The 19,738-nt window shown below is 44.7% G+C and overlaps 1 protein-coding gene across 4 annotated transcripts in view; it reads right to left on the bottom strand.

Annotated features, from left to right (window-relative positions):
- Positions 1-19,298, bottom strand: part of GRM8 (glutamate metabotropic receptor 8) — a 575,500-nt gene extending 556,202 nt beyond the window's left edge. For 3 of the 4 annotated variants that reach the window (XM_081877887.1, XM_081877886.1, XM_081877884.1), the window contains exons 1-2: positions 18,786-19,298; positions 149-1,011 (exon numbers count right to left, since the gene is read on the bottom strand). In XM_081877887.1, coding sequence (XP_081734013.1) covers positions 149-658 — 510 coding nt within the window. In that variant the 5' untranslated portion in view covers positions 659-1,011; positions 18,786-19,298. Of the gene's footprint in view, positions 1-148; positions 1,012-18,327; positions 18,475-18,785 lie in introns of those variants that run through there. The other variant, XM_081877885.1, reaches the window with a different exon arrangement.
- Between the last annotated feature and the right edge of the window lie 440 nt (positions 19,299-19,738).

Here is a 19,738-nt window from a genome sequence, read left to right on the forward strand (position 1 = left end):
CAAATTTATTCCCCCTAATATTTGAACTATGGTTTGTATTATATTGGGGAAATGTTCTTGCTGGGATACCCCAAACCACAGCTGGATTGCTTCTTACTTGCATTCATTACATTTTGCACATTAGATGAAGAGTTAAAAGCACACCTACCTTAAAAAGTCTTAAAATATTAGCCACCATAATGGACACTGAACTTGCAGCTGCACCTATAACCCCCGTTATCTTGTCCGGCTTTGTGAAAATAGGTGGGTCTCCATTAGCACACTTCACGTCAGACCCGTCTTTCTCTATCAAGGCTTGCACAAATGTTAAAGACTGCTCCAAAGCGTAGGTGTCCCTGGAGCAAGTGTCTAGTATCCGGACACCTAAAGTGACATTGGCAAGGAGGTCAGGGTCCTTGTTGATCTGATCGATTGCATATAGCATTGCCTCGAGCCGATGGATCCCCTTTTCCTTCTTGAGCTCCCCACAAGGTACTCCTCTTTCCCCCTTTGCGTGGACAGGGAAAAGTCCCCCCAAGATGATATCTCCATCGAGTCGGATGGAGTGGGCATATTCCTGGCCGTGAGTTCCTCGCATCATCGGGAGCATCCAACAGAATTTGGCTGCGAGTAGGAAGAAACAGTGGCCGGAGACTAGATGCTTGTCCTCGTATACCATTTTTCCGGAAGGTGTTGTTGCAATCCAAGACCCAGGTTCTTCTCTGGCTAGAGGTGAAGGTGGACGATTTGAAACTGCCCCTTCTGAAGGCTACCATCAGTGCCCAATGAATCAGAAGATAGGACCATGCAGTAGGTAGAAAAGGAGGACAGTAGGGTGGTAGTTGCTTCTCAACAAAAGTCCTCAAGAAGCCTTTCACAAAAGGAATCCATTGGGATGAACTTTTCCATCTGTTACCTTTGCTTATGGAGTATTTTCAGTGATGGCAGACTGTCATTAGGGTAAAAGCATCCGATGCTGGGAGGACATCAGCAGTTCACATCCTTGGATGACGTCCTGAGATGGAGACACTCCTGAAATATCAGAAAAAAATATAGAAAACTGCTTAGTTCAGCTTTCTTAATTTTGCTATTACACTGTTATCATTTTCTGGAACAGAGTTTATTGCTGAGGTTTTACCCTTCATTTCCTCTGGAGATATTAACTGTTTGCTCTTTGTCAATATACACACATTCCATTGCTTGGAAACATTAGTTTCAGGGGACAACTGAAGGGGTGACTCAAACATCTCCTCTGCGGGAAGAATTTCAGGCACAGATGCACTTTTAGCTCACGTGTCTCAGAGGGGAATGAAGGGAAACCTGCCGCTTCAGATTCTACCCAGTATTGTGAAAAGATGCACAACTCATTCACAAGTCTCTTTTTGGTACTGTCCTACGATGTCTGACACTACAATTCTATGATTCCATGATTACCCCTGAGAGAGCAAGGCAGCAATTACATTAGCAGAGCTGAAGCGACAGCAGAAGCTCAACCCAACAAGGTCTGAACCGACAGTTCCATTGCATTCTATTCTTTGCATTCTATTCCTTTGGGTTGCAGGTATATATGCTTTGAAACATAGCGCTCATGTTGTTGAGATAATGCACATCCTTTATGTTTGCAAAACTGCATCAGCATAAGGGAATTTCTGCCCGATCATGTTCCTAAGGAAAGGACTGTATAATCTTATTGCTATTCCACTGCATTGTCCTATACTTTCATTCCTATTCCTCTGCCTACATCTGTTTTTTGTGAGGCAAAAAAAAAATGGCAAACATATCTATTTCCCAAAGCTTTCCCTGGCCTCTGACACTAGTGGAATGATGATTACTGGCTACTGTAATTAAATTCATAGTGAATTGTTTTTATTGTATATTTAATTGGGGGAGGTGTTGAAATGGTTTTGTATTCAGTTTTTGTTTTTTACTGCACACGCCCTTAGGGTTATTTTAATGAGAAGTGATATATTGTCAGTGATGTGATATTTATTATTAGTGTGGATTACAGAGCCAGTGTCCCATAATAGTTAAGAGTATAGGATGAGGACCTGGAAGACCAAAGTTCAAACTTCCACCCAGTCATAGAACTCTCTGGGAGGCCTTGGGCTAGTCACTCAGTCTCAGCCTGACCTACCTCACAGGGTTGCTGTGAGGATAAAGTACAGTAGGAATGAGGAGAATTATGTATTGCACCTTGAGCTCCCTGGAGGAAGGTGGGAGGTATAAATGTAATAAATAAATAAATAAATGAAAATTACCCCCCAAAAAAGAAGAAATGAATTTCACCAGCGCTGCTCCACTGACCCAGGCTGTTTCACTCATTCAACATTCCTGCTGGGAAATTTGTAGAAACAGCGTAACTCCAGGACTTTCAACACTGCCATAAAAACAGTACTTGATCCTGTCCGTTTCTTGTCCTGCATGGCAGATTAAAGGATCAAGTGCCATAAAAGCTAAATCTTCCATCAGGTTTGGGTTTTATGTTCACAGCTGAAAACTAAAAGCTACTTTTGGGTGGCTGTAAAGAATTAACTGTATATCATATGAAACTGTATAAGTGGATTGGACAAATTCCTGGAGGATAAGGCTTTCAACAGCCACCAGCTATTTGCTCCATCTCCTCTGTCAGAGGCATTAAGCCTCCAGATGCCATTTGCTGCAAATCACAGGGCCCACCTGACATCTTTGCTGGCCGTTGTGAGAACATGATGCTGGTCTGGCTGAGCCACTGGCTTGATCCAGTAGGCTCATCTTATGTCTACCTCAAGGGTTTGGGAAGGGGACTCACTGTGTAAAGAAACCATATTGAAACCACTGCAATATTACGGCTTCCCATGTGGACAGAAATGCAACATGGTTGAAGGAAAATGGAAGCCATCTTGTATGGAGCGTCTCCACCCCCATCATCCAGTCCAGACACTGAGGTCCAGCACCGAGGGCCTTCTGGTGGTTCCTTGCTGCGAGAAGTGAGGTTACAGGGAACCAGGCAGAGGGCCTTCTCGGTAGTGGCGCCCGCCCTCTGGAACGCCCTCCCATCAGATGTCAAGGCAATAAACAACTATTTTACTTTTAAAAGACAACTGACAAAGGATCCCTCTTTAAGGATTTGTTTAATGTCTGATGCTGTATTGTTTTTAATATTCAGTTGGAAGCCGCCCAGAGTGGCTGGGGAAACCCAGCCAGATGGGCGGGGTATAAATAATAAATTGTTGTTGTTGTTGTTGTTGTTGTTGTTGTTGTTGTTGTTGTTGTTGTTATGAAGTATATGGCTGCTAATTATGATACCTCTATAGGTGATCTATAGTTCTTTGAGAAATGTCACTCTTCACTTTACAGACTGAGAACTTAAGGTTGTGTTCTTCCGCTGCCTTAATAAGATTGAGGTTTGACCAAACTGCAGGAGGCAGTGGAAGATAAGAGTGCCTGGAGTGCTCTGGTCCATGGGGTCACGAAGAGTCAGACACAACTAAATGACTAAACAACAACAACTGTTTCCAGTGGGCAAGCAGCACAGACATATGAAGAAATCATGCTATCCCATACACTCCAATATTTCTCTGATGAAAATAGGGAGATCCTATTCCATAGCAGCAGCAACAACAACAACAAAACAACAGCTTCTGTAAATCTGGGACTGTCTCTGGAAAATAGGGAACTTTCTCACATCACTTCTCATGTTCTAGCACAGGCCTGTCCAAAGTCCATTTCAGGGGCCTAATCTAGCCTGCCAGTCGGTTTATCTGGCCCCTGTGGCAGGTCAACAACTATATTCCTAAAAAAAGGTCAACAACTTTAGTCGGCCCTCATGCATTTTTATTATTATTCAATCTTTATTTATTTTTAAAAATATACATTTATACAACACTCTGTTTTTGTTGGTAACAAAAAAGAAAATGATGGCAACTGAAGCTAAGATACTTTGTATACCTCACAATAAACATGATGCTACAATTTAAGAAAAAAGAAAAAAAGGGGGGAATAAAGAAGAAGAAAAAGTACTTGAGGTTCTAAAAAAGACTTCCACATTCTCATTGTATGTTATCTGTTAAATAAACTTTTACCTCACAGTTACTTCTTTCTTCTATTTTTTATCATATTTCTATGTAAATTGTCAATTACCTTTATATACTACAAGGCTCAGTCTAGGTCTGCCAGGAGATTACCCTTTACACCATGGTTCTTCAAATATTCTTTAAATATTCTCCATTCCTTGTGAACTTTTTGTTTTGTTAGGCCTCTAACTCTTCCCATCACCTTTGCTAGCTGCAAGTATTCTACCATTAATGTTTACCAGTCTGCTATATTAACTGTTTTAGTATTTTCCCAATTTCTTGCCACTAAAATTTTAGTGGCCCTCATGCATGTTCACTTCATCAAATATCAAATCTGGCCCTCTTTGAAAAAAGCTTGGGCACCCCTCTTATAGCATTGCTGCAGTGGCGTGATAAGGCGCTGTGTGGAAGCAACTGCAAGGCCTCAACTAAGGAAGGTGAATAAACTGGACAATACAATGTTCTGGGATTTCAAAATTGGCCAGAACTTTCTTGATTCCAGGTGTAGGTAGGATTCGGCTTAGGCATTGGGTGTACAGTGGTACCTCGTGGAACTTTCTGGAGGTCTGTTCTTAACCTGAAACTGTTCTTACCCTGGGGTACCACTTTAGCTAATGGGGCCTCCCACTGCTGCCACAATATTTCTGTTCTCATCCTGAAGGAAAGTTCTTAACCCGTGGTACTATTTCTGGGTTAGCGGAGTCTGTAACCTGAAGTGTTTGTAACCTGTAGCATCTGTAACCTAAGGTACCACTGTACATTCTTCTCAGCCTCCTGATGGAGGGCTGAGGCATGACAGGATCAAGCCCAGGATTAATGGGTTATCTGCAACATGCAAAGTTAGCAACCAGGGGAATCCCCCAACTGCTGCAGTCCAGGGACTGGGGAGTCCTAAAATAGGCCACAACCACCGCCCATCACAAGATTGGGTAAGCAGTCCTTTTTGCACTTCTTAGGAATCTAAGAACGACACCCAAATTTCAGAGCCAAAGCCCAGTTGATAGCCAAACCCAGGATGTAAATCTAAAGTATGAACCAAGCAACCAAAATATGATTTGACTCATTACCAAAACAATGTGATTCCATGCCCTGGCCCCACAGTTTAACCACCCACATGACCTTTGTCCCAGGTTACCACCTCTTAGTGAATCCTGTTTGGGTTTTCAATATTCCACCAGTTAAAACTTAATAGGGCATAGACCTAACAGGAGAAGTATAAACGGATGAGCGTTTCAAAGCCTGTGAAAATGAGTCAGGCTGAAATCTCCTGTGTTCACGGTAAAAATATCTCACTGTGATACCAAAATAAAGACTTGAAAATGAAACATAGAGAAGCAGTGTGAATGAGAGTGTGTACCTATTAGAAGTATCAGGGATCAGGGTTGTGTGAAGCACAAGGCTTTTTAAATTTATTTTATTTTATTTTTAAGGATAGCACCATTCTCCCTCCTATTATTTGGCTTAGGTTAAGCCTCTGTGAGTCCAAGATTTACAGGACACCAGATACCATCAAACTGGCCTTCTTGGCACATCTCAAGGTATAAATCTGTACAGATTCTGTTCTATTCAGGTTCCTCGAGACAAGCGACTAGGACACTCTCTGCTCTTAGTTCCATATAAGTAAGTCTAAAGTAGCTTCAGTGGCTTAAATATATATCCATCTAGATTTATGGCTGTGTAACTCAGAAAGCAGAATTTGGCCCCGCTGATTATGAGTCACCCTTAACCTCAAAACACTGGACATCAGCTTTACATTTATTGGATAGTGTCTCCAGGTAGAAAACACTCCAATAAAAACAGTATCTACAGTTAACAGTAATTCCTGGGTATTAGATTATTGCATATGCTTAGTCATTGATTCCCATTACAAACAGGGCATATGCCTGCTTCAGAATTTTAACGCAGCTCTGGAAGAATGGCAAAAGTAGATCTTTCTATGAATTTAATGTACCTGATATTTAAATGTCAAAATCTGAAATTAAAGATGCAAGAGTATAGATGATGATGATGATGCATGTTTTGGGGTGATGCACAAGATCATGCCCCCCCAAAAGCGAGGTGAAATCATGCGAGATCACAATGCCCAAAATGGCTGCCATGCTTTCGCGAGAAAAAAATGGGATGTCCTGTTTTTTCTGGGACTGTTGACAGGTATGCAAGTATGCCCCAAGCAGCAAAATATGATGCGCAAATGAAAGCTCTTGTATTATTTTTTCACTGAATGAACTTAGAAGTGACTGGAAAGAGGAACTTGGAGGAAGCAGGTTATTTTTCTAGCATGCCGAAAGCAAGACTCCTGTGACTTTTTGATGTCCCCTATTCCTTCAAGCACCCCCATTTTCTGTATGAATGTTAGAAACCAGGTGTAGGGCCATGTATCAGCATGAGGAGTGTAAAAACCAGCAATATATTTGAAGGACCTCCTACACCCTTATGAATATTAGAGCCAGGCCTTAATATCAGCCTCAGAGGCCCTTGTTTGTAGGCCCTTCATCAGGATCAATGAGACTTGTAGGCATTTTACACAAAACCATCTCAGTGATGACCCCATACTTGCATACCCATCAACAGTCCCCAGAAAAACCAGGGCATCTCATTTTTTATCTCACGAGACCATGGCAGCCATTTTGGACATTGTGATCTCACACGATTTTGGGCATTGTAATCTCGCACGATTTCATGCTGCTTTTTGGGGGTGCATGATCTTGTACATCTCCCCAAAAGTACTTTGGGGTGAATTGTGGAGTGAAATTGTACAAAATCACACGTCCAAAATGACCGCCGTGCTCTCATGAGGAAAAAACTGGAAGATGGCGTCACAGAGAATTGAGTCTTGGTTTCTGCTTTCAACAGGGTGGAGGGTCTGTTAACTTGTGAAACTCCCCTCTGAGGAAATGCACATTCAGCCCCTCCCTTACCAACGTTTAGATGAGCTTTGAAAACCATTTTGCCTTCCTTGCTTTTTGTTAAAAGGCGCTGTGCCGGTTCCTTTATTGTTTATACTCTTGTCCTCTCAGTTTTAAATGGTTTCAAATTGTTTTATTGGACTTGCTGTGCTGGGCTATGGAGTGGTTTTAGACTGCTGCCTTCGGGCACAAAGCAAACCCCAACTGGGCTATGGCGGCGCCACCGCTGCTTCCACAGCCTCATCACTCACGCCAAGCCATGAAAAACAGGCTGCTCTGCTACTCCAGCTCCAGAGCTGGAAATGCAAGCAGGCCTCTATCCCACAAACACCACAACTTGCAGCTCACTGGACCAGTTTAGGATGCAAGTGTGCTGCTCCACCTCTGCAACACCTCATATTGGGGCTTTGAGCTGCTTCCACTAGTGAGGATACTGCCAATGTGAGTGTCCATCCGTCCATATTTTCAGCAGGCAGAGTGGTGATCTCTGCAGGACCAGAGCGTGGACAGCAACAGAGCCCAGCACATGGGAACAGAGGAAGCTGGAGAACAAGCCTCTGCTTCTTGCAAACACCCTCCAACATGTGGTATGGTGGATCAGGGTTCTTGACTGCATAATCTTAATGAGTTTGATATTTATCTATATTCAAAGCTGTGCATGCATACTGCTGGGGGAGGGCTTTGGTCTTGAAAGACAGCGCAGCGCAGCGCAGCACAGCGCAAACACACAAACGCACACACAGCCCTGTTCTTAACACACAGAAACTGTTCTTAACCTGAGGTACCACTCATGTACCAGGTACTCAGGAGAGCCAGTGTGGTGTAGTGGTTAAGAGTGGTGGACTCATAATCTGGTGAACCGGGTTTGCGTCTCTGCTCCTCCACATGCAGCTGCTGGGTGACCTTGGGCTAGTCACACTTCTCTGAAGTCTCCCAGCCCCACTCACCTCAAAGAGTGTTTGTTGTGGGGGAGGAAGGGAAAGGAGAATGTTAGCCACTTTGAGACTCCTTTGGGCAGTGATAAAGCAGGATATAAAATCCAAATCCAAACTCCTCTTTAGCTAATGGGGCCTCCCACTGCCACCACACGATTTCTGTTCTCATCCTGAAGCAAAGTTCTTAACCCGAGGTACTATTTCTGGGTTAGTGGAGGCTGTAACCTGAAGCGTGTGTAACCTGAAGTGTCTGTAACCTGAGATACCACTGTAATAACATGTAAAGTTGTGATTAGGATCCGTTTACTTCCAAAGACTTGCTCTGCATTCAGTTTTATTCATTATTTCTCTATTCCACCTTTACATGGCTCTCCTCCTCCCCATATTTTTTCTGACAACAACCACCACCCTTCCAGGTAGGTTAAGCTGAGAGACATAGAACTGGCCCAAGGCAACCTTGTGAGCTTGGTGGCCGAGTGAGGATTTGAACTGTGGTCTACCAGGGCCTCATAGTCTGGCACTCTATAACTACACTGGGGAAGTATAATAAGCTAATCTCCAGCAGCTATTTCAGGGATTCCATAATATGACATTGTTGTCATACAGCCAGGATGGCCATGTGATCAAAGCTTTTACTTATTTAATGACATAAGGGAGCTAAGAGTAATTCAGAGGAATGTGATTTTCATTGCACTTGACTGTGACGTATTCCCAGAAACAATGCGTTGTAAGCAATTCATTTTCTGTTCTCCATACAGGTTTTCACCACCAGCAGCAATGAATCACATGTCCCGTCTTCAGCAGCAGGCAGTGATCTAACTCTTTGATGTATGAGCATCAAAATGTGTGTGTAGTACTTTATTCTGCTTGTGGGACTTCTTTATGCTTCCACACGCTATAAACGTAGGGACATTTATAGCGTGTGGAAGCATAAAGAAATCCCACAAGCTGAATAAAGTACTACATACACGTTTGATGCTTGTGTATCAAAGGGTTAGATCACTCTCCACTGCCTTAAACAAGGGGACATCTGATTCATTGCTGTTAATGGCTAAAACCTGTCTGGGAAATAGAAAATGAATTGCTTATAATGCATTATTTTTAGACTACGTCACAGTCCAATGCAATGAAAATTACATTGCACTGAATTACTTTTAGGCTCTTTATGTCATTGAATAAGTAAAAGCTTTCATTATACTCCCTGGCTTATTCAAACCACATCACTTTTGCTCTATTGATTAATATTAAATATTACAGTAATACAAATGCAGTCATCTGAACTCCTGCAGCTAACAGCGAAATAATTTCATAAACATTTGTTTTCATTGTTATCAATGCACTTTAGACAAATGAAAAAATATTGACCTGCTGTGCTATAAATCCAGACAGCCTCCTTTCATAGTCAGAATTCTTATTCAAAATAAAACCTCACTCCTGTAGCTATAAATCTAAATTAATCTAACTGTATTCCCAAGTTATCAGAGTTGTGTGGGTTGTTTTTTTTATATATAGTTTCAGCCAGTGTCCACATGTTAAATAAATACAGAAAGCATGCCTAGATTTGCATGTCACTTACTGAATGTGCATGATTAGAATACCTTGAGTCTACATAGTGGATCTAAATTACATTGTGTTGAATAAGCACTCAGATGCACTAATGCATTTATCTTCATTTGGTATGTTGTGACCTACAGGCAGGAAGTGTCACCTAGGCCACATTCACACTATACCTTTAAAGCTCTATGATATCCCTTTAAAAAGTCATGGTTCCTCCCAAAGAATTCTGGGAACTGTAGTTTGTTAAGGGTGCTGAGAGCTCAGGGAACTCCAAGAATTAATAGCTCTCCAAGAGGAAGCGGACTCTTCTGACAGCTCAACAGACTACAGCTCCCAGAATTCCTTGGAGGAAGAAGCTATGACTGTTTAAAGTGGTATCACAGTGCTTAAATTGTATGGTGCAAATATGGCCCTGGAGTGTGTTGAACCACTGGCAGACAAGCATTTTAAGTTTGTTTCAGAAAGGAGAAACAAAAGAGGAAGAGTATTTAAGTGGGAGGAGAAAAAACTCACAAAGAGATGCCCTAATCCAACAGAACAGAGGAGCTCCTCCTACATAAGCAAGCTTCTGTATTAGGAACCACAAGCATAAACCAGACACACATTCCAATGCACATGGGATCATGCATATAGCTGTGGTGTTTGCCTTGGTGCATGGCATTGCTTTCAATGAGATGTGGATTCAAATGCACAGAACCACTCTGGAGAAATCTACTCATGTGTAAATGCCCTTTTAGTAGTAGCAATGAACAACCAGCCTAGGATATTTTAGCAGTTTGAGTGAAAGGTGGGCATTTCCCCCAAACAGATTACAGAATTTGCTCTAATGCTAGAAAAGCCATTGCTCTGTATATGAACAAAGGAAGAAACTAAATGGTGTTCTGCTGGAAGGTAAGAGCGGGTGGCTTCTGCAAATCTTGCTCTCACTGGTTACTGTGGACTGCAATCCTCATTGCAGTTCAACGTCTACAAGTTGTGCTTGGTGTCAGTTGGACTTAGGCGTGACTAGCGATGCGCAGGAATGGCCTCATCTTCCCATACGTGGCCAGAGTTAAGTTCATGCTCAGCATGCGATTCCATGTTGACAATAGAAAGAGTAGGGAGAAAGAAGAGGCTAATGGGACTAGTCATTATTCTTATTACAAGCTCATTACTTCTTACAGAAGTCGCCAGTGTCAGCTGTAGTGTACTTTATATTAATGAACTCTAAATAATGCATCGCAATGCTAGTTCCGTGCAAAGTACCGGCTTCATTTTGGTAAGAAGGCTGCAGGGACTTTTGTTTATAGCGACTGCACTCCGATGAATACAAATAGGGAGCGTTTGGCCCTTGCACAACTTGACTTGAGAAAACTCTGCACTCCCATATGAGGGCTGTTAAAGAGGATTTGTTTGCTCATGCCTGTATTACTTGATCCCCCTAGGATGCTGCAAATCATGTCTCTCCTTTGCTGGAGTTCTTGAAGGAGAGGATGGGCAGCCATCTCTCAAGGATGCTGCAGTTGCAGATCCTGCACTGAGCAGGGGTTGGACCAATGACCTCCGAGGTCCCTTCCAATTTGACAATTCTATTATTTATTAAAATTGTATACTGCTTTTCATTTGAAGATCACATGGCAGATCACAGTGTAAAAATACAGGATAAAAACACCAAAAAAAAAAAACAACATAAAAAAGCCACAACAAACCATTAGCACCCTGGGACTGGGCAACCTGGGGGGCGGGGGGTGGATATGCTTAAGTGCTGCATATGCTTAAGACAGCCCTGTATGAGGTTGTGGCACTCACCTCACTTTCAGGCCGAGGGAGCTGGCATTTCTCCACAGACAGCTTTCTAGGTCATGTGGCCAGCCTGACTAAACCACTTCTGGTGCAACGGAACACCGTGACAGAAACCAGAGCTCACAGAAATGCTGTTTACCTTCCCGCCGCAGCGGTACCTATTTATCTACTTCCACTGGTGTGCTTTCGAACTGCTAGGTTGGCAGGAGCTGGGACAGAGCAACAGGAGCTCACTCTGTCATGGGGATTCAAACCACCAACCTTCTGATCAGCAAGCCCAAGAGGCTCAGTGGTTTAGACCACAGCGCCACCCGCTCTCATGGAGAGGGCACATGAAGAAGGGCCTCAGAGGATGATCACAGCGTCTGAGTCAGTTCATATGAGGAGAGGCGGTCCTTGTGGTATTATGGTCCTGAGCCATTTAAGGTTTTATAGGTGAAAAACAGCTCTTTGAATTGGGCCAGGAAACCAATTGGCAGCCTGCGGAGTTGGGTCAGGATCAATGTAATATGCTCAAACCATCTTGCCCCAGCGAACAACCTGGCTGCCAAATTCTGCACCAGCTGAAGTTTCTGAACTGCCTTCAGAGGCAGCCCCACGTATAATCCTTCAGCAACCAAACCCACCTTATCCAGCTCCAAACAGATATGATTCCATATCTTTATTCTGTAAGGTATCTGGCACACTACCGATGCTAAATGAAAGTAAGGTGGAGACAAGAGTTACAAACCACTTCACACACATTATTTTTGATTCCATTTCAAAGCAAGGTCAAGCCTGTTTGGGCAACACAGTTCAGTGATCCATTTTGTTTCTATACAGAATACTGAAACTGGTCGTGTTCTGACAGCTGATCTCTACTGGTTAAAAAAAAAATAGAATATTGGGGCATTAAAACAACAACAACAACACCATTGTATTGTCATTTTAAATGAGATGCATAGAAGAGGACATGAAATGTAAATGTTTTGTTTTAAGAATGCCAATGCCCAGCACATTCGTATTTTGCTATCTCTCAGGCAAAGAGATAATGGCTTAAATGAGGGAAACATATGTAAAAATACAACAAAATCTCAATGTATCAAATGATGCAAGGAGACACAAGATTTGTCCCAGCCCGTGAGACTGTGTGTGTGTGTGTGTGTGTGTGTAAAGAAACCACGTGGGGAATACTAATAGTATTCAGAATAATTCAGATTACAATTGTCCAGATTTTTCATAAGACATGAAAAATGTGAATAAACACACTTTGAGGTTTCGATTGTAATGTGGTGATACAGGATTTTTTCCCCCTAAAGATCTCATTATATTTTATGTAACTGCTTAGCAATCTCAGTTAAGCAGTATATAATTTTTATTAATTAATAAACAAGTACAGCCGAGCATGGTGCGCTGGAATAAGCAAATCCTGAAAGACCGGTTTAGTGATGACCAAAAGGGTTTTTAAAAAAAATAAATGTTCTGGGTGATTCAAGTATAATTCCATTGCAGTTTAAAAACTTTATAGATACAGAATTGGAAGAAAAAACCTGCAATGTCTGTGTGTATTGGGGGCACAATTTTTAAAATACAAACTCTTTCCATTCCCCCTCCAGGCACAACCTGTCAACACATCGATATAGGTAGCTGAACACACTTTAGCTCAGAGAATCGAGTGCACAATTGACGCTGCAGAAAGTACTTCTCAAAGCAACACAGACAACTTTTCTGCAACAGTCGCAACGGAAAGCCTTGGTGCCCAAAGGGGTACTGTAATGCCCCACAGAAATGTGGGATGATGTGACTAACTTAGGCTGAAGGACAAATACGCCAGTCAATCATGGACACTTAGACAACAAATCTACCCAAGCTCCTTAAATTAGTCCCCAAATACTGCTTGCTTCTGGGAGAGTATCATGGCAGTGGTAGCAGTGTTATCTGAGAGGATTCCAGTAACGCTACTCAGCCTGGATTTGTCGTCTAAATATACACAGCAAGTGGGAATGGTTGATTTCCCTTCTCCAAGCTCTGCAAAGAGAGAGATGTGAATTATTCATCCTAACTACATAGTTCACCAATATTTTACCAGCTCTGCTGCTAAAAACTTGGTGAATGCCAAACAACATGTTATATGGATGTCTCGATAGGTGTGAGAACTCCATATTTGATCAAAGCAATGCCACTAAACACAACATAAGAACATATTGTTGCATGCCACCCCAATCTCCTAGCGTTGCAAGATACTAGGGGTTCCAGGTGTCCGTGCTCTCTTTTGGGGGAAAGGAACGATGGGGACTGTGGTATCTTTATGATGTATAAAGATATATACACATATACAACCTGACCCTATGATGGGTTCACAGCACTGACACTCCAAGAGGGTCTTGCTTCTCCCATAGCTGCAGCCCTGGATTCGTCCAGACCTCAGCTTCCAGCTCACATGGCTTCTGTTGCTGCCACCCCTTTCCACGCTAAGCTCTTGGCTTTATCTGTAGGGAGAAGCCCCACTCACTGGGCACCTCGTGCAGAGTTCCTTTGATCTTTGGTTGTCTAATGGTGCATTACCCCAGGCTAAATCACAGGAGCTTTTAACACATGCTGATTCCAGGGGGGGTTAGAGATGTGTCTAGCACACAGCTTAATATACATGGGTCTAGCAATTTCCTGGTGTTAACTCCCCAAGCATTTATTAAATTCTGACACTTGCTCAATCCAGAGATCATAGTGGTCTGCCACCCACAAACATAACAAGAGCTCTGCTAGATCAGGCTAAAAGCCAGACTTACCCAGCACTCTGTTCTCCCAGTGGCCAAACAGATGCATTTGGAAAACATGCAAGAAGGAGATGAATGCAACAGAGGATGAGGAGAGGATGCTTAACCTTTTCCACATATCTAAATTCCTTGTCTAAATTGCTACCTGAGTGCTTTTATCCTGGCAGAGGGGGAAATAGAAGTATCCCTTTTACCTTCCTGTGGTACTGCCAACAACTCTTGAAGTGGGAAGGGGATTCTGATTAGGTAAATCATGGTACAGGAGAAAGGGTTGCTTTTGGGAGCAATGAGACACCCAATGTCATGAAAAGCTGTTCGGGGGGGGCGTCTAAGAAAGCTGTTCTGGACAAATGGTGGCAACAGGTTTTTGTGGACAGCAGTGGGTGTTGCTGAACGCTGCTGCTAACAGGCTGGAAAACTGTCAGCAGGAAGTGTGGGACACCTTCAGCAGTGAATGTAGCAAACCTTACATCTCTTGGCTACATTAAGAATTTTGGCTGTTGCTACATCTAAGGAAATTTAGTCCCTGTGATCTAATGCCTGAAGTCAGCCAGGGTGTGTATTGCAGGTACAGTTAACTTACTATTACCAATCTCTCAATATCCTTTCTTCACACTGTGCTTATAACATCACCCCCCCTTATCATTCCCCCCCCCAAAAAAAATACAGATCTCCAGACATTGCAGCCTTTCTTCCTGGGGAACATATTCCAGCCCCTTCGCAATCGTTTTGGGTGCCATTTACTGCCCTGTTTGAGGTGCCACATGGAAAAAGTATCCAGAGTTGTGTCCAGAAGACACCCGCTTATTTCAGTGGCTCAGCTCTAAGCCTGACCAAGTCTGAGAATTCAACTGCCGGCTAATACAGTTTCGTACCTCCGCACACACAACAATAAAAGGCAAATGATAAGTTATTGGCAAGATCCAGTCCTGGGACTAGCAGAAGGCGGGTCCCTTTATCTCACAATTTATCATTACAGGACCAGGTCTTTCTCAAAACCATCCTTCTTTATCCAGGCACATAACGATTTGCAAGGCCAAACTCTCCCTCGCTCAGCAAACTCTTTATAACTTTCACCCAAAGTGAGTAAACATTAGTAGAAGCTTCCTAATGGCAAGAGTTATGTGATAGGAGGAAAGACTGACTTCGTAGGTGGTGGGCTCTGTTTTGCTGGAGATAATGAAGGAGAGATGTTAGACAGCGATAGCTCAGGGTTTCAGTAGTTGTATCCTGTATTTTAGATCCAGCACTAGGCTGGGAGCAAGACTAAATAGATGTGCTTCTCCCAAGTTCGTGGTCCTAATCAAAAACCTGGCGCCATGCTGACAGCTGAGAGTGTGATCTGGGAAGCCCCTAATTCACGTATCAGCTGCCATCCATTTAGTGGGTGACTGGAGGCAAATCACGGTCTCTAAGCCCCCGCTGACAATGCATTGAGAATTTAACTATCCTACATAATTCTTGTAAGGAATGCTAAAAGCAGTGTAAATACTAACAGCCACTCTTACCAGCATTAGTTCTAGAACATGTTTTCCATTGGGGGGGGGCTCTTAAAATGCATCCACAGTATTTCAAATAAGCCTATTCCAAAACTATCTGGGAAAATCAGCTCCTCACTGAACACAACTGCATTCTCTTTTAAAATATTTCGCACTGATCCTCCGCCCCTCTGGTTTTTGTTAAATTAAAGACAGCCACATTCTTATGCCAGAAAAGGGGAGAAATCTTCCCAACGAGTTGAGAAACTGGGGTACAGAGAGAGAGAGAGCTACAATGCTCCTCTCTGTGCTTCACTGATCCTTCAACTGCAGCATCTTCCCATCCCCGGTCTCCTTTGTGAAATGCAAGCAGACTTTCCAAATCAGCCTGGAGGAGGCAATGCTCTGGCCAACAGATTGCTGCAGCTCCAGTTTATCGGAAGTTCCTGTTCTGCATCAGTGACCCAAAATACTCCAATCGGAAGAGTGGAGAACAAACGTGAAAAACAGAGGAGGAGTTTCCTCGCGCTGGCTGTCATAAATGCATTTGTCGGAGAAACGTGAAAGAGGGGGAATGGAACAGGGCACATACCTAATCTCAGGAGGCTGGGCCTCCTTTCACCTAACGCACTGGAGATGCTCAAGATCTGTTCGTCCAAAAGTGAACATTAATGCCCTAATGCAGACAAGGTCACAGTCTGATCAAGCTACTGCCTGTCTGGCTGCCAATTTCACCCAGGAAAAGCTGCCAAAGAGCAGCTTTCACTGGCTCTGCCAACTCTCCATACATCTGGCTGAATCAAACATTGCCTGCCATTGTATTCCAGCTCCCCCTTCCTCTCACCTCTCAGAGTCAGTTTCATCCCAAACAATCAGCCGCACTTTCATTCCCAGCACTTATACTCATCTTCCATTCATATTTGCAATGCATTCTAACTGTAGCCGTTCATTGCAGGGGATCAAGGTAAGTTCCTCTGAAATCTATGGGGTGTCCTTCCAAGCAAACAGCTTTAAGGCTGGGAGGCCCAGAAGTTCAATCAGCAAGCAGGATTTCACCACTTTGTTCCATTAAAAAAAATCACACAAAAACCTGCTGCTATCTGGATAGTAAATGCACTCAGGCGGGTGCCCTCTGTTGACGGCTGAGTTCTGTTTGTTTGTTTTTTACTTGTCCCCATACAATTTCCTTCTGCTCCTAAGGAATTTTGACCCTAATTGGAAGACTGCCAAGGGGAGGTGGAGTATTTTGTCGCCAAAGGGTGAGCAGCAACCCTTCCACTATCTCTCATTGCAGTCCAGTCTTTTGTAGATTCTGAAACGTTAGAATGAAATGGCTTCATGCATTCTCTTAAAAAAGCAGGTTCACAAGGCATGTAGCGTTCAAGTCTTCCCAAATGTCCTGTGTGTGCATATGTGCTCAGATGCAACTGCCACAGCCCTGTCTCCTTAAAAAGAAAGGAAGAACTACAATTGCTTCCCTCTGCATAGAAATCCCTCTGTGGAAATGTAACATCCTTTTTTAGTGAGGAATTTCAACCCCCAAGCTTGCTTGCAATGGCAAATGTCAGTGTGCCGGCTTGGCCTTACTGCTCTCCTAAATCCATAATTGCTCTTGATAGTTTGAAATGGTTATTGGGGGCATGTGTTTTCAGTGTGATCCATTTACCTACTTGTCTTTAAAATACCTGCCTTTTTTAAAAAAGGACAGATTAGAGATCTCCAAAAGGGATGAGATTCCATTAGCAGACATCTCATATTCTTTTCTATAAATAGCTTTTTTCTTTCTTTCTTTTTTGGAGAGACATCAAGAGAGCTTCCTCTTTTCCCCCCTCCTCTGAAATACAAGTCTGGGGAATCAATTGGTGAGGGCTCCCAGGGGCTCCTGTCATGTCCTGCACAATCTGACAGCTAGGATACGCCCGCCCCCCCGCCAGCTTACAATTTACACGAAGAGGCAATCCTGAACGATTTTACCAGTTTGAACAAGCCTCAAGGGACCTCCCCCCCTCTCTCTCCACAGTAGGGTGGGCTTGCTGATCTCCAAAAGCCTTAAAAGCTCCACTTCCTTCCTCCGGGAGGCGGTGAGGGGGGGTGGGGGGGTGAAGGTTCAAGGAGGAAGTGGATCAAGCTGCTTAAATTTAAATCCTGAGATCAGAGGAAGAAATCGCGCTGGGAGGACTTTCGCCAAGCTCCGCTTTGCATAGCTTTCAAAGGAAAGTTCGGGGCAGCCCCCAAGTGCTCCCGCGCCCCCTAGGAATGGTGCATAACTCCGGGTTAAACCCAAGGGAACAGGCGCGTTTAAAAAAGCAAATAAAAAAAGTCTTCAGGACTGAAAGCCATATGCAATTTTTTAAAAATCAGCAGAAGGTGGTGAGGAGCCATAAATAAAAAGGGGGTCGAAACTGGGATGTAAGCGCTCTCTCTCTCTCTCTCTCTCTCTCTCTCTCTCTCTCTCTCTCTGTGTGTGTGTGTGTGTGTGTGTGTGTTTGGATTTCATCCCTGCACCAGGCACAAGTCTCCTGTTTGATCACTGCCCCTTCACGCTGCCAATTCCGTTCCCAGCTCCCCATCAGGTGTCTTTCCAGATCCGAAAGCTCCACCAAGTGCTACAGAAACAAACCCCGGCAGCTCCTCTGGCGAGCAAGTCGGATTTCTCTCAACACCCCCCACCCAAAAAAACCACACACACAACTTGCCTTCACGCATCACTCTTCTTCCTGCCCCTCCTGGATTGCACCCCCTCCCATTTCCCTTGATATCATTCCTCTCATACTCCCCTCCCACATACACACTGCATTCAGCCTAATAAATAATAATAATAATAATAATAATAATAATAATAATAATAATAATAATAACAGTAATAATAGTAATAATAAAGCTACCTCGATTCCCCCAATCGCTCGGCAAGACTTGCAGCTCCATCGCGCGGGGAGCGGCGGGGGTCAGTGCTGGAATTAATAGACGGCGGCGGCGGCGCCCGGGTAGGGAGAGAGGATTGGGTAATTTCAGCCCACCAGCCTCTCTCTCCAAGCGACTCCCCGCCCCCTCGGCCCGCTCCCCGCCCCCCGCGGGAGATCCGGCGATCCCGGCAGGGCTGCAAAGCGCCGGGGCAGCGGTGCCAGCCTCCTCCATCGCCGCGCCCTCGAACTTCTCGGGAAGAAGCCGGAGGGAGACTCCGGGGCTTCCGGGGCGCCTCGGCCCCGGGTGGCTTTTGGCCGAGCGATCAAAGCAGCCGGGGATCCAGTCCCCTGGCTCCCAACTCCGGGTCAACTTGATGCATGCGCTCCCGTCGCGAAGTTGCAGACGGGGTAGGGTGCGGGGTCCCGGCTCGCTCACTCACCCGGGCTGGAGAGGAGCCCTCGGGGCGCCTTCTTGCGGCTCCATTTGCGCGCACGTTGCCTGGCTTTTCCGAGGAGGGGGAAGCAAAAGCAAGCGAGCGAGGAGCTGCACTTGTAGCTGTTCTTGGTGCTGAAAGAAAGGAGGAGGCAGCGATTCCCGAGCCTCTTACATGTGAATCACAAAATACTCCCACTGGCAGCAGCTATTGGTCTGTCTCTCAACTCCCCTCCTAATCCACCTCTTATCAGACGTTCAGCCTGGCCACGGGCAAAAGGAAAAGAGGTGGCGGCGGGGAGATAGTCGGGGAAGCTCCGTCGCTCTCACAACACCCCCACCTCCCCCACCGCAGCCCAGCCCAATCCCGGCCAATTCTGCTCCCCGCCTCTTCTCTCTCTCGCATACACACACTCGGGGGGTAGTTTTCGAGCGCCCAAACCGAAGTCACTCCTGAAATGCCGCAGCCTTCCCAACACAACGAAAAGCTCCCAGAGCCGGTTGCATCGAAGAATCCTTCCTCTTTCTTCCGCGCGCAATCCGCCCCCAATTTTTTTTTTTTATGTGGATCGGAAAGATCACAGCAGGATCTACTCTCTCCCCCCCGCCTCCTTTCCCCTGCAAAGCTTTCCTGCGCACACGCTTTCTCTCTCCCGACCCCCCCCCCTGCGCCCCCCCCCCCTTAATCTGGCACCACAAACGCTCAGGACGAGAACTGTTTCCACCAGGTTTTATTGGAAATGAAGAGCCAGTTTAGGGCTCGGTTGCGGAGGTGGGGGCTAATCAGGAATGTGTGGGTATGAACTGCGGCTTCTCTTGAATGAAGGCGAGTCAGCTAAGGGAAGCGGGGCGGGAGGAGCAAGCGAGCCTCCCTTTCCCCGAGTTGTGTGTCTATGTGTGAGCGCGCGCGCGAGTGCACTCATTAAGCGACGCGCGTCGCTAACGCTCCAGGCGTCACGC

Source organism: Podarcis erhardii, assembly GCF_964252035.2.
Source record: "Podarcis erhardii genome assembly, chromosome: 10".
NCBI classification, from domain to species: Eukaryota; Metazoa; Chordata; class Lepidosauria; order Squamata; family Lacertidae; genus Podarcis; species Podarcis erhardii.